This window comes from Sinohyriopsis cumingii, chromosome 3, assembly GCF_028554795.1.
Source record: "Sinohyriopsis cumingii isolate HCF-2022 chromosome 3, ASM2855479v2, whole genome shotgun sequence".
Taxonomy (NCBI): Eukaryota; Metazoa; Mollusca; class Bivalvia; order Unionida; family Unionidae; genus Sinohyriopsis; species Sinohyriopsis cumingii.
Window position 1 is genome coordinate 123,434,989 of NC_142963.1, and position 14,010 is coordinate 123,448,998.

Below are 14,010 nucleotides of genomic sequence, written 5' to 3' on the forward strand. Positions count from 1 at the left end.
AGAATGCTTTCTATCAAATCTGGCAAAAACCAGTTCAAGGTTCTTCTTAAAAAATTTTTCAAAAGAGCTTGATGATATGAGTCCATGTCCTAATCTTAATCAAAACTGGATCAGAAATATGGCTTTCAGAATGGTAATAAACACTATCAGATGCAAGATCACCTCAACAATATGCAATGATCTCAGTCAATTTGGAACTTGTTAGAAACACTGATTATATAAACCCATATTCCATATTCAAAGTTCAAAACTGGATCAAAAACATGGCTTCCAGAGTGGTAACTATCAAATGCTGATGGAAAAGACACCCATGTCCATACCCATAAACTCATTAGGGTGTTTTGGTCAGGTCAGCTATAAACTGGAAGGCTTCTATGCCAAGATGCTAACTGTAAAATATGATTAAAGTTTGCTTTGCACTCTTTTAGAAGATGTTTAAAGGATTTGAAATGAATGGTTGCCTATATCTGATGGTGGATCTACAATATATGTAAAACTTGCAAAACCTCCAACTTTGATAAGTCTGGTGGAAATTGGTTAAGCTGTTTCTCAAAACAAGAAGCTGATAATAGTAATCATTGCCAGGCAACAGCTGGATGAAGGACAATGCATGACTGGACAAAGGGTCATATTGTAAGCTCATTGGGCCATAAGGCCTGATGGTCTGAAAAATGATATTCATACCTGCTGTGTCTCTTGATTGTCTTTTGTAATATCAGCGTTGTCATGAAGACCAAACACCTCTGGTGATGGGTTAAGAGGCAAAGATCGACAGTAGTCTATGTAGCTCTGGATTGGACCCTCTTTTGGTGCAAAGTACAAACCACTGGATGAAAGTCTGTAAATGAATTTGTTTATTACTTCAACAGGTCAACTGTACAGCAGCAAGAGACAAACTCTGAATTCCTTTCTTAACATGGGTATCAATTTTAAAAATCTGCATTTTTGTCAGTACTAAAGTCTGAAATGGTAGCTAAATACCTTTCCCAAAGACACACTGAGGCAGCCGACCTGGGCTGGCCTGGTGGTACGGATCACGAGTCCAATGCTAAAGCAATTGAGCTAATGTGGCTCTTGACTTCAAACTTAAGCAATTTTGCCTCAACAATTCTGTCTTAGAGTCATACTGCCAATTCCACCTCATAGTTAAGAAAGATCACATTGCTGAACACATTATGTCATTTTGTGTATTTTTCATCCATGTTTCCCTACTACCATACCTAAACTAACCTAAAGTAGTGGAGGGTGAGACCCAAGGAATACCGAACATGGATGGATGGATGGATGCACAGATGGAATCACAAACATTTGTCCTCATAAACTATACGCATCTTTCCTTTGTCTTCATCTTTCCTGACATTTTTCATCTAATTATAGTCTAATCAACTGGTTTCTTGTTTAGTACATTACCATCTTTAATACTGGAAAAGAACAGTTTATGTATCAGTCATTCCTATTGGTGCTGAAGTGTTTTTGACCCTCCATATGTCAAAATAATCACTCACTAAAAATTATACCCATAAAATTTATATTTTTTCTGGAATAGTGTCCATATATTTCAAGTGGAATTTTCACTAAGAATTAAAAATAGATCTGCAAAATTCCAGAGAAGGTGGTATCTCTGAAAAAAATAATTAAGGAGGTTATTTTGTAGAAATGAATTTGGGTGGGTCTGTCAATCAGTGGCAAGAAATCTACTATAAGATCATGCAGAATGTTGACAACACTCTGACAAAGTTTCATCATCATCTAGCAGCATACCAAATTTGGTTGATATCAATAATATTTAAGAGAACTAATGTTCACAAATGTGATGTACGATCATAAGAGCAAATGGACAGGCCCCATTACTGTATCCCCCTTCACCCTTTTCCATGAAAAGTGTGGACAACAAAGCACTTAAAAACAAGGGTACAGTGAATGACACATTAAATGCCTGCCCCATGTTTAACAGTCCTGTATGCAAGTAACTGAAACTTTTGTGCAGAAACCATTTTTCTTTCAGTCAGTGACTTTGACCTTTGACCTTTTGACCTCAAATCAACAGTCTTCTTCCTTACTCCAAGTGTAAGTCCATAAAGTTTGGTCCAGGTCTATGATGGAGAACTAATATTATTGTGTGGAAACCAGTTTTCTTGTTTCAATCACAGTTTCCATGTGGTCTGACCTTTTTACTAAAAAAAATCAATGTGGCCTTTTCTTACCCAAACTGCAAGCTATCCACAAAGTTTTGTCCAGGTATGTATTGCAGAACTAATGTTATTCTAAAGAAACCAATTTTATTCTTTCAGTCACGATTACCTTGATGATTGACCTTTTGATTCCAACATCAAAAGGATTCTTCCTTACCTCAAGTGCAAGCCATCCACAAAGTTTGATAGCTGAAGATGATGTAGAACTCGATGTATTGTGAGAAAACTATTTTTCTTCTTTTAGACAGTGACCTTGACCATAGACCTTTTTATCCCAAAATTGATGAGTTTCTTTCTTACCTCAAGTGCAAGCCATCTACAAAGTTTGATAACTACATATCATGGAGAACTTAAGTCATTGTACAGAAACCATTTTTCTTCTTTCAGTAACAATGACATTGATCTTTCACGATAAATCAGTGGTGTTCTTCCTTAACCCAAGTGCACGCCATCCACAAAGTTTGGTAACTGTAAATAGTGGAGAATATGAGTTATTGTCTAGACACCATATTTCTCCTTTCAGTCAGTGACTGAGACCACTGCAGTTTGTCAAGGCCAGTAAAGTCAGAGCTCACCTGTGAGAACTGCCATGGATGATGACCTCACTTTGTATAAGATGAAACTGTTTCAGGTTTCAGTAGATTGAAAAGAGACATAAGGGAGGCTTCATGCAAGAAAACCAAAGAAATATCGCTTCCTTCAAATTTCCTATGAAATAGTCTTGATTATGACAAAGTGTGAAGTGTACTACCATTTAATACAAACTAAAGTATTAGCCAATCAGCACATGGCTTGTAATGAGCTATTAATAAATTAGCAAACTTTGTCAACATTAGGTATGAGTGTTACTGCAGTTTCTTATAATTATTACAAATTCAAACTACATGCTGACAACTGTACGAGTTGGATGAGATTCAACAGGGTAGACATTAATAATGTTTTGAGCATCAGGTGTAAATGGAACAGTATAGTAACTTGATTGATTAGAATAGGATTAAAAAAGTTCTAAATGTTAGATACATGTAAAGGTAAATGTATATGAAATTAAGAATCTACAAAACCAATACTTATTTCTTCTTGGAATGATAAATGATATCTATTAGATAATGGAGGGAAATGCATTCGCTGTATACTCTTTATACAGTATCTTACAATAAAGACTGTTCACTGACAAAGTGACTATTAGGGACCAAACATCTTAAACTGAAGAGTTTTGACATGGCTTGCATTGGACAGAGTCAAAGGATTTTTACACATTTAATTATTATATTAGGAATTCAAGTTAATGCATATCAGCATATCACCTTGTGTGTTTAATTTAACAAAGATTGTGCTTTATGTACTGGAAAAACAATTTTTTTCAAAATAAAATTTACTGCATCTGATACTGATTGCTCAGTCAATGCTGACTTGAAAATAATAACTATATATGATATATATGTAAAACTTGGATATCTTAATTTTCAGATTTTGCCCATGCGATATACATGTACAACTACTAATCATAAAAGGGAACCCATGACATTCTTTTAGAGAGGCTGTGTATATTGTCCAGGTTTTCATAAAATGGCAACTACTCTGCCTTTTAAAGAGGCAGCGTATAGTTCATGTTTCCATTTTTGCAAATACCAGATAAATCACCATGCAAACTACTATTGGTCTTATTAAGTGTGTCCAAAAATTAGGATCAAGAATAAAATCACTAACCACAACTATCCAAAAACTTGTGGTGCATACTAAAAAGAACATTATTCAGAGAAATTTATTTAGGGTGTCCAAAGGTTTTTGGCTGCCCAAAAGACTTGGGGTAAAAATGACACTCCATTTTTCCTTAACACAGTGTGCCTTCCAGAAAACTTCACAATGGCTGTTACAACTTTTGATCAAATAAAAGAAAATATTTTGAAGTCTGAACACAATAGAAGGGAAACTTACTTATAATTGTCATCTGTAATGATCTTCTCAACATAAAAGATGGACAGAAGTGACATCAGAAGTCGTCTGTCCTTGTCATCTGTTACTCTACCACCATAGTTACATTCTCCGGTTAGATACGTTAATGCTGGGAGAGGCAACTCCTCGTAATCATTCAAAAACATCTGAAAAAATACACATAATGATGTCAAGCAAGTGTAGAATCTCACTGTCACAGACACAGATGGTGTGAACATCCTGCCATTGCATAGAAGCAAATATAATGTTTATAATTATACGAAAATTTACCGATTTGAACAACCAATCTCTTCAAATGATCTTCAAGGATACATTGAGGTTCCAACCATCAAGTTTCCCACATTACTGGTTTTCATGTTTTAGCAGGTACACCAACTTTTGCTATACTAGTTCCTTGAGTACAGCATAACCTGTGTACATCTGAACCCTTTACAAACTGAAACACAAAATAATTTGAGAAGAATAAGTCTAGTTTTCCTTTATTTATTAAAAACAAAACACCTGGTACATACTCAAGATGTATAGTATGGGTCTTTCAATTTCCAAAGTGAAAAATTAGCTACTAAAATGGCTGATTACAGATGATATATGCTGATTGAGAACAATAGCAAAGGTGAATCAACCTCACAATAGGCATACTCTATGCCCACATTTATTAAAACAAGTGAATCTGCTGTACATCTTCCTTCATAAACTTTACCAGCATTTGTCGGAGACTGATACGAAGGTCTGACTCGTTGAACTCATAAGGAATGTTCCATCCCAGGGGTCCAAACTTCCTCCTCTCTTGTACCATGGCATGGAAAAAACACAGACCAAACAACATCTTGTGGAATTTTTCGGGCTGCAATGTATATTTGTGTTTTAATTGTAGTAAAACAATGATAAAATACTGTTCAGTGTATTTGTAGTACAACAACAATAAAATACTATTCAGTGAATTTATAGTAAAACAATAATACAATACCGTTCATTGGATATTTGTAAAAGTCAATTGCAAAGGACTGTTCCGTACAATAAACTTAGAAACGTACTCCTGAAATATTTTAATTAAATGAAAAGGCTATCTATGTTTGGACGAGTCAGAAATTCAGTGTAAATCTGTTATTTCCATTCACTTGTGCAACAAGCAGGTAAAAGTCTGCTTGTTTACAATTGCTGCACATTATAACATATTTTATCAAAAATATTAATGAAAATTAATGGAAGATTTTTCTAAATTTGTTGACAGATGTATCAACCTACAAAATCTCAAAAGTTGTACCAATGAACAAGCTTGCCATTTTATGTGTTGCTTACAGAAAAATTGTCCAGGAACATAAAAATAGTCAAAATACAAGTAGATAGCAAGCAAGAGTTAATTTGATTTCAATTTAATGACACAAGCAGTTCAATCTTTACCTTGTTACATCCATTAAAAAAGTTGAGGTCTGAGATGGGATCATTCAGGTAGGATCTTAGAAGGTTGGACCGGAGACCCTTAGGTGGCTCATTGGTCATCTTTACACCTGAAGTTACAAAAGTATACATTATGCAAAGTGTTCCGCTCATACAATTTAAATGAAAACAAATATTTAAAGTAATGCTATTAAATACACTCATAATATCTTTGCCCGTTTCAAAACAGGTACTGATCTATCTGGCAGTTATTTTGGATATTAACTTTTGCATGCTCAACCTTTCTTATAACCCTAAAAAACAGTAACACCAAGTTCCAATAGATGAAACTAAACCTGTAGTTGTTTATTGTTACTATAAATAGACCAGTTATTCATTTTTGTTATAAGCTGACAAGAGTGACATGTTAGTTCAAAACTTCATTGGAAACAAAATCAGAATGTAAGCTGCAATTTTATAGGATAATTGGCAAGACTGAAAGTCTTTACTGTGTTCTGAAGATATCACACTAAGATGAATCTCTACTGACTTAAGTTAAATTATGGACCAATGTGTAGGAGAACAGCAATTATATTTCTGACAACTTTATACAGACTGAATGTTTCTTTTCTTTTGCTTATACAAAGCAATTAGTTAACTAGAGAAATGGTAAGCTATTTGCTCATGTAACTATACCCCCATTTCTACCATGTCCCACCCCGACACTATGATGCAGAGTCTATAATCAAATAAGGTGCATAATGCTTCTGAAAATAGTGAAAGCACAATCATTTGTCAAGATGTATATTTTCTGACGATAACAATAACATGTACTAAGTTTCACAGGAATCCACTAAAAACAAAACAAATTGTGTTCACAAAATTCTGTTTTAAAATGCTTTCAGCTGCAGGATAATAACTCTAAATAAAAACTGCAAAAAAAACAACAAAATGATTAACTGAGTTGTTGATTTCCAGATTATGAACATAAGTTGTACAAAGTTTCACATTCATGCACAGAAAACTGTGAGACTAGTTGTATTCACAATATTAGGATTGCCCCCTTTTATGAAACAAAAAGCATGGATATTTTTCAACAACATTTTGGCAAATGAAGTATGCATTTTAAAAATCAAATATACCATTTTGAGATTCTCCCTCAAGATCCAAGTGCCAATCTAAATTCAGGTTGCTAGTAAATCACAGGTATTTTGGAAACTTTCAGATTACCCTCTAAGACACATTGTTAAATGATTCACTTTAAGCAATGAGTAATCAGTAATAGCAAAAACAAATGCTAGGTCAGCATTGTCAAAATAAAGTGGGAAAAGTGTACTGCATAAATGGCAGTCAGTCAACATTGAAGCCAGTCAACAAAATGTAGTAGAGTGAACAGATTTTGTGTTTGATTCTGGATTGAACAGGTAGCCAGTGGAGGTTACAGAGCATGGGGGAGGGAAGGTGTGCTCAGTTCTTCATACTCTAAGGAAAATCAGAGCAGCTATGTTTTGAACTTTTATAAAGTTTCTGTAGTAGATACCATGATGAAGCAGACATAAGCGAATAACAATAGTCTATTCTTGAAAGTACAAAGGAACACGTGTTTTAGTGGCATCAAACAAACAAAAATTGCAAATGGAGCTTATGCGTCTCAGCTCCAGATATGCAGCCTTGCACATATTGATGACATGATGGTGCAATGAGAGAGTACTGTTGAGAGTGACACCTAGGTTTCATACTGACTGTGAATTTTATGTTGGTATTGGTAATATTTATTGTTTGAGGTAAGGGATGTGAATGAGAAAGTCGCTTTGTGGTGATCAGGATGGCTTCAGTTTTATCATCATTCGTATGCAGCTTGTTAAATGTCATCCATAACTTCACATCAGAAATGCACCTCTCCATGCCTTGGATGGTAGCCTCAACTTTAGTTAGGCAGCTAGATCTGTATATCTGAGGGTCATCAGTATACAAATAGTTAGATACCGGATGACAATCTATGACATTTGAGAGTGGCTGAGTGTACAGAATGAAGAGAATGGGGTCGAGAACATAGCCTTGTGGAACACCAAAACAAATCAACTGGACTGGAGTGTTTTCCATTTACGGACACAATTTGTGTCCTGCTGACTAAGTAGGACTTGAACCATAGTATGGCTGTATTGTGAATACCAGATACATGCTGGAGACAGTGAAGCAATATATCGTGTTCTATAATGTCAAACACCACAAACAAGTTAAGGAGTGTGAGGACTGTAATCTTTCCACTATCCAAAGCTGAGAGAGGATTGCTAACTACTCTCAGAAGGGCAGTTTCAGTACTATGGCAAGGGCAATACGCAGACTGTACATCACTGAAAAGACTGTCTGAATTCAGATGAGATACAAGCTGGAAGAGAATAACTTTTTTCTGAGATTTTACAAGCAATCAGGAGATGTGTTTGCTTATTGTATCTACAACACTATTGTCTTGAACAAATTACACGTAGATGAGACATTATACACTGTCTTTAACCAAACCCCAACCCTCCATGGTGTAGTTCAAGTTGAATCATAAAATATTATATTGCAAGATAAAACAAACCCTACCATTCTGAAGAATGGACACAGGGAACTTGTCTGATGGATAACTGGTAAGCCACAATCGAAATTCAGAATTGGTCACCTCAGGAGTAATAACCTAAAATAAATAAATAAATAAATAAATAAAAGGAAGGTAACAAAAGAAAGTATAAATTATTCAAGTACATTATAATATCAACACAATCAATTCTGTGTATTTGGATAAGGTCCCTGTCTTCCGACAGGTCACAACAATTCAAGTTTTACTACTGAGGTCAAATGTGAGACTGAAGTGAATCAAGTTTAAGTCATATTACATCATCAACCTTATTGCTGTAAACTTTCATATAGCATGCTTGACACACATAAAGTGCTGTGTGCAAATATTTTATTCCCCTCAAACACTTGTAAATTGATGAGGCAAATATGACAAGCAGTTCGGAACTGAAGTTTATAGTATAAGATATATTTTGTGGTGAAAGCAGAAAGGAAACTGGTCTCTCACCTTTTTAATTCAAAGTTATGAATTACCACATTTTCATACAATAGATATAGATAGATAATAATGGAAACAAATAAGATCATGATGCAGTGAAAGTGATCTTGAGCTGCTTATAAAAACAAGATCTGTGTTTGTAAAACATGCATGGTCCCATCACAGACCAAGCTATTCTAAGTAAAATAAGAATCATTCAAAGGGACTGATTTTCTACTGGCTGAAATTAATTTCCAGGAATAATAAATATGACTATTTCTGCCTTTCAACTGTTGAGTATCGACATCATCTCTGATATTCTTGATAAACTTCATCATACCAAATCTGATAACAAAATTACTTTCCTGCTCTTGAGTTATCAGGTTCAAAGAACAGCTGCAAGTGCGGAACCAAATTCTTCATCATGGCCTTTGACCTTGAACCCAACAATACCATGGACAGAATGTCAATGAACTTGTGTCACACAATGTCAATATATAACCACACGCTAAGCTTGCTTAAACCTTCAGGTACAATGGAACCTATCATAAAAGATCGTTCCTTCTGCCAATAATGGTCTCTCATGACAGGTAATCTCTCATGACAGGTCATAACACTATATAGTCAATAAATCTGTACATGGAGAACCTGGTCTCTCAAGACAGGTGGTCTCTCAAAGCAGTGGTGTCTAAAGACAGGTTTTAATGTAGTAATTTTTGGAAGAGAAAAAATAAAGCTATGTTAGTGATATTAGTCATGGTATTCTTGGAATACTTTTGTCTGACTTTTTTGTGGTGTACCAATTTTCACTGATTTTACTGTTGTTCTCAACCAAAAATTTAAAGACCCAACAAAACATCAACCATGTGATCTAGAAAGCCATCCCAGTTTTATTATTTATATATTCTTTGTTTGTCAGTTCAACTCGATCACTGTAATAATACAATGTTATAAAAGATATATATTTTATTTTAAAGCCTTTTCAAAAAATGAATTACATTTTGTAAAGCTTTATATATTGCCCCAATTTGGATGTATGTATACAGCATCTGATAACCATTTCCACTCACTGCCTAAATCAATAAGTGTTGTGATGTAAGTAAAAAACGAGAGAAAAGAAAAAACAAAATTATATAAGTAATTGACTAAGTATCATTGAAAATGACAAAATCAAGATTTGATGCTTATTTACATCACAACTTCCTTCAGGTAAAGCAGTTGTTGAAAATGTTTGTATGAAACAATGGCTCCAACTTATTTTCTGTTATTCAACACTGAACCCAAGTCATAATCACTATGAATGAACATACTGCATACATAAATGCAAACGTTTATACTTCAAATTACTGGTAGCAAACATTCCTGTCAAAATTTAAATCCCTCTGAAAGCATATCTCATTTTAACCACAAATGTGAAAATCAAAGCAGCAACACTTGGACTAAGAGAACTTTTGCTTGAAGCACAAGTACTAATTAAACAGCATGTTTATATTTATAGGTTACTGCATTTGTATGGGAAAATATGAACGAGTTTTTCGAATGGAAATACTGCACGACCTTGGGAGTGCAGTATATCCATCTGACAAAATGAGTTCATATTTTCCCATACAAATGCAGTAACCTTTTTCTTATATGCTCATTTTTTTATTCTACCTAATGCTTAATTATATTAATAAAATAAACTACAAGAAACAAAGTAACTGAATGTATGCCATATTCCAAACTAAATACACAAGCACAGGTTCATCATTACAAAACAACATTATTACTGTGCACATAACTCTGCCCAGATAAATTTGAACTCAGATGCGCACTTGACATAACTTTCAAAAGAAAATGGCGTGTCTAGTTAAAATTGAAATTTGGAGTCATATTGTGAATGAATGTGCACTGCAACAACTTTTCCATTGGAACGAATAGATTTAGGTATTTTTTTTTGATTCTACGAAATTTTGTGATTATGGACTGGATTTATATGTGACAATTCCACATGAAATACATTGGATTGAAGAAGTGAGGGAGAAGCGTGTTGACATCTGCAAATATGTTTCTGTTTCTGTCACTGAATGTTTGAAATCATACTGTGGGGAAAATAGGAAGACTTTCAATTGCAATTATCAGAAAGAATTTAATGCTTATTTCATTTTGAATGCAGTAAGGAGTATGTAATTGCACTTATATTTGAAATTACAGTACAATTTTGAAAAGGTGTAATCAAGATTGAGAACCTATGACATGGCTCATGTAATTCAGATTTGCAGAACTAAGAAAGTACATTCTGAGGAAATTCAGGATGTAAAACTGTTAGTGTATTTTTTTGCCATTCTTATCAACAGCTAAAGAAGATAGTTTATGCCTTGTCACTTGTATATTAGTTGTAAGGACCCTTTCCTGGTGTCTGCTGTATAGCTAGCCTAAATCCAAAACATTGTATCAAAAAAGTTAACGTGGAATGTGCCAAAGCAGATGGTATGTGGCAGTCCATGAAACAACTGCTTTACTTCATTCAGAAACAAATTTTAACAACCACAATGTAAAGCATCTACTACACGAGTGTAAAAGATTTGTTTACAAATCAAAAGTGCTGGCATCTATGTCCATTGTTTGTTTACAATAGAAAGTAGTTCCTTTATGCACGTGAATGCAATATGTGTATTTGCATGCGAGTTCAGTATCGGGTAATGCTGAACGATTCTGACAATAAAGTTAATGGAGAAAAAAATGAGCATATAATAATACAAACTACAGCTGAATATTAAAGCTCACATGCCACTGACTTGCCAATACAATCACAGAGTAAACAGCATGTTATTTCAATTTCCTTGTTTGCATCAAGTTGTTTTCTGATATGTTGTGTAAACAAGGTTGATGAAGAAAAGTCCAAGTCCAAAAATGTGCAAAAAAAGTTAAAAATTGATGAAAAGGCCTGAAAAAATACCCAGGTTATTTATCTACTCATGACCATAATAACATGTTAAAAACTTCATGGCTCTCAAAATGTCCAACAGTTTTTGTGCTATTGCTCTAAAACGGTTTCCAGACAGATATATGGACAAACAGATGCACTAACAGAGAGCAGCAAAGCAATATGCCCCTTCTGCTATTGCAGTTGGGAATAGAAATGTCTTATTCCAAAGACTGGTTAGGTATTATGTAGAACCATATCATTAAATACACTGTATTGTTTTAGAACAAGAATTCTTCTTAACTTGCAATTAATTATCTAGCTTCCACCTCAAAAATTGTCACATACCAACATATAATCCAGCAATAGTACAAGATTCCAGTTTTATAACCTGCTATACTTTCCATAAAATTAATACAGACGTAATATAAAGCCTACCTCTTCACAAATTTTCTCCAGTTTTGGCATCCAGCTTGTTGCCAAGTGACAGTTCTGCAAGACAACCCAGCTGCCATCCTTGATTGCCTTGTCTATCATCTGAGCTGCAATTGGACCCTGTAAAAAAATGTATCTGAAAAGTTTGGATCCTGCAATTTTTGTATTGGGTCACCAATAATTGTTTCTCAAGAAACATAGTAAAATATTTTCAAAAATTATTTTTTTCCAAATTACCATCTCTTTACATTTAATACTGCATTTGGTACCTGAGAGAACCAATATGACCATGTTTATTCCATATTTTACAGACTTTGCTATTATTATAAATATAAAAAATTACCAATGGTGACAGGACCTGCATGTTGATCCTACAATCAAAGCATTGACGTAAAACGTGAGCTTGACCCTAAGCCCAAATGGTTGTACATTAGTAATATCAAAATGTTGCTACTGTAGCTATTAAGAATGAATAATGTTCATAATGTGTGACCAAAGCTGTTTTGTGTATATGTATTGAGGGTTGGGGTCAAATATATTTTTAATGAATAATTTGACAACATTATTTTTTACTGATGACTCATCCAAACAAATAACAGATTTATACAACAGAAAGAGGGAGAATACAGCAGCTGTAACACATATTGTATGTGATGTATTTGTGTATCATGTATATCAGTTCTGATGTTGCACAGACCAAGGATATCAATTCTGATAAATTCAATGTCAAGATGAAGAGTGGACAGGCACTGATTGCTTATTTTATATCAAGAAATGGGTCTCCAGAATGAGGTAAAAAAAACAAAAACAAGAGTCCTTTGAATGTGATGATGTTCTACTGTTCAAATAGATTTTCTAGGAATTCATGATCAGATGATTCTTCCTTTTAGCTGCCAAGATTGAATAAAATCAAATGAATGAATGCTCATGAATAAATTTCAAAACATGATACCATATTATCTCAATAATCCAGTCCTGAAGTTCACAGCTAAATAATTTACTCTTGTAAAATCATCTAAGTATCTCAAAACACAAGACTGAAATGTTTAAAAGGAGTATGACATACAATGGTGTTTTATTATGGAATATTTTACCTAGTAACGTTAAATCCTGCATAATTCTTGCTGGTTTTAGACATAAATTATTATTAATCCAAAAATATGTTTTTCTAGCTCTGCTACCAACTTGCCATATTTTACTGCCTGAAAATGCGACTGAAACAAAGAACACAATCTTCCACACAAACAGCAATCTATATTTGAATGTTAGTTCTGTTTAAAGAAAAGAAAATGACATTTTTGTGAAAGTATGGTGACAGACATTTGATAGTGGGTGAACAAGTAACAGTTTGTCTTCATTTTTCTATTTGATAGGGATGAGTGCAGACAAGAACATTTGCAGTAAATTGGCAAATATAACACGCAAGTTATCCAAGTTTTTCCCTACCATGCACCCCCCTCGTGGGATATATACATTCATGTGTTATACAATAATTATTTTTTACTCATATTACTATTTTGTAGTAGTATTTTATGATTCATTTCCTATTTCCAACAATGCATCAAATTAAAAATAGTGAACAAGTCTAATGTTGAATATACAGTTATGTTTTACATTTCTAAATTTTTCATTTTAAAGACAATATAAAAACAAGACAAAATCAACATAATCAAATCAGCATCATCAATTTAATAACTTACAAATTTATGAAGAGTGAAAATGTTGTGTTTACTAAAATCTTAAACTGCCATAGATATAATTTTAGAATATGAACTTCTATATTTTACTTTTCCTCACAATTTCTTTATATAATCAAACCTGCTCTCACTTGTTGATGGACTCTTGACTATACTTTGTATTGCAAAGTTTATTATGCTGCACGTAGTGACCATGGCCTTTGGCCTTGTGACCCCAAAATCAAGAGATTTTTTTTGTTTCCTAAAGGTCAAACCATCTGCAAAGTTTAGTGAAGGTACTCACATTTTTATGCAAAAATGTGCTTGATTCAATCTAAGACCTTGACTTTTTACATTTAAACCCACAAAATCTACATGACTCACTGTCTCCTCTAGAGAGGCCAGCACAGAAACAAATTTCCTATTTTTGGCCAA

The 14,010-nt window shown here is 33.9% G+C and overlaps 1 protein-coding gene across 1 annotated transcript in view; it reads right to left on the reverse strand.

Annotated features, from left to right (window-relative positions):
* The window catches only part of LOC149803762 (dynein axonemal heavy chain 3-like), a 311,163-nt gene that overhangs the window by 27,568 nt on the left and 269,585 nt on the right, over window positions 1–14,010 (reverse strand). The window contains exons 69-74 of the mRNA XM_089953988.1: window positions 11,903–12,019; window positions 8,112–8,202; window positions 5,547–5,653; window positions 4,846–4,989; window positions 4,128–4,291; window positions 685–838 (exon numbers count right to left, since the gene is read on the reverse strand). Of these exons, the coding sequence (XP_089810114.1) occupies window positions 685–838; window positions 4,128–4,291; window positions 4,846–4,989; window positions 5,547–5,653; window positions 8,112–8,202; window positions 11,903–12,019 (777 nt within the window). The remainder of the gene's footprint in view (window positions 1–684; window positions 839–4,127; window positions 4,292–4,845; window positions 4,990–5,546; window positions 5,654–8,111; window positions 8,203–11,902; window positions 12,020–14,010) is intronic.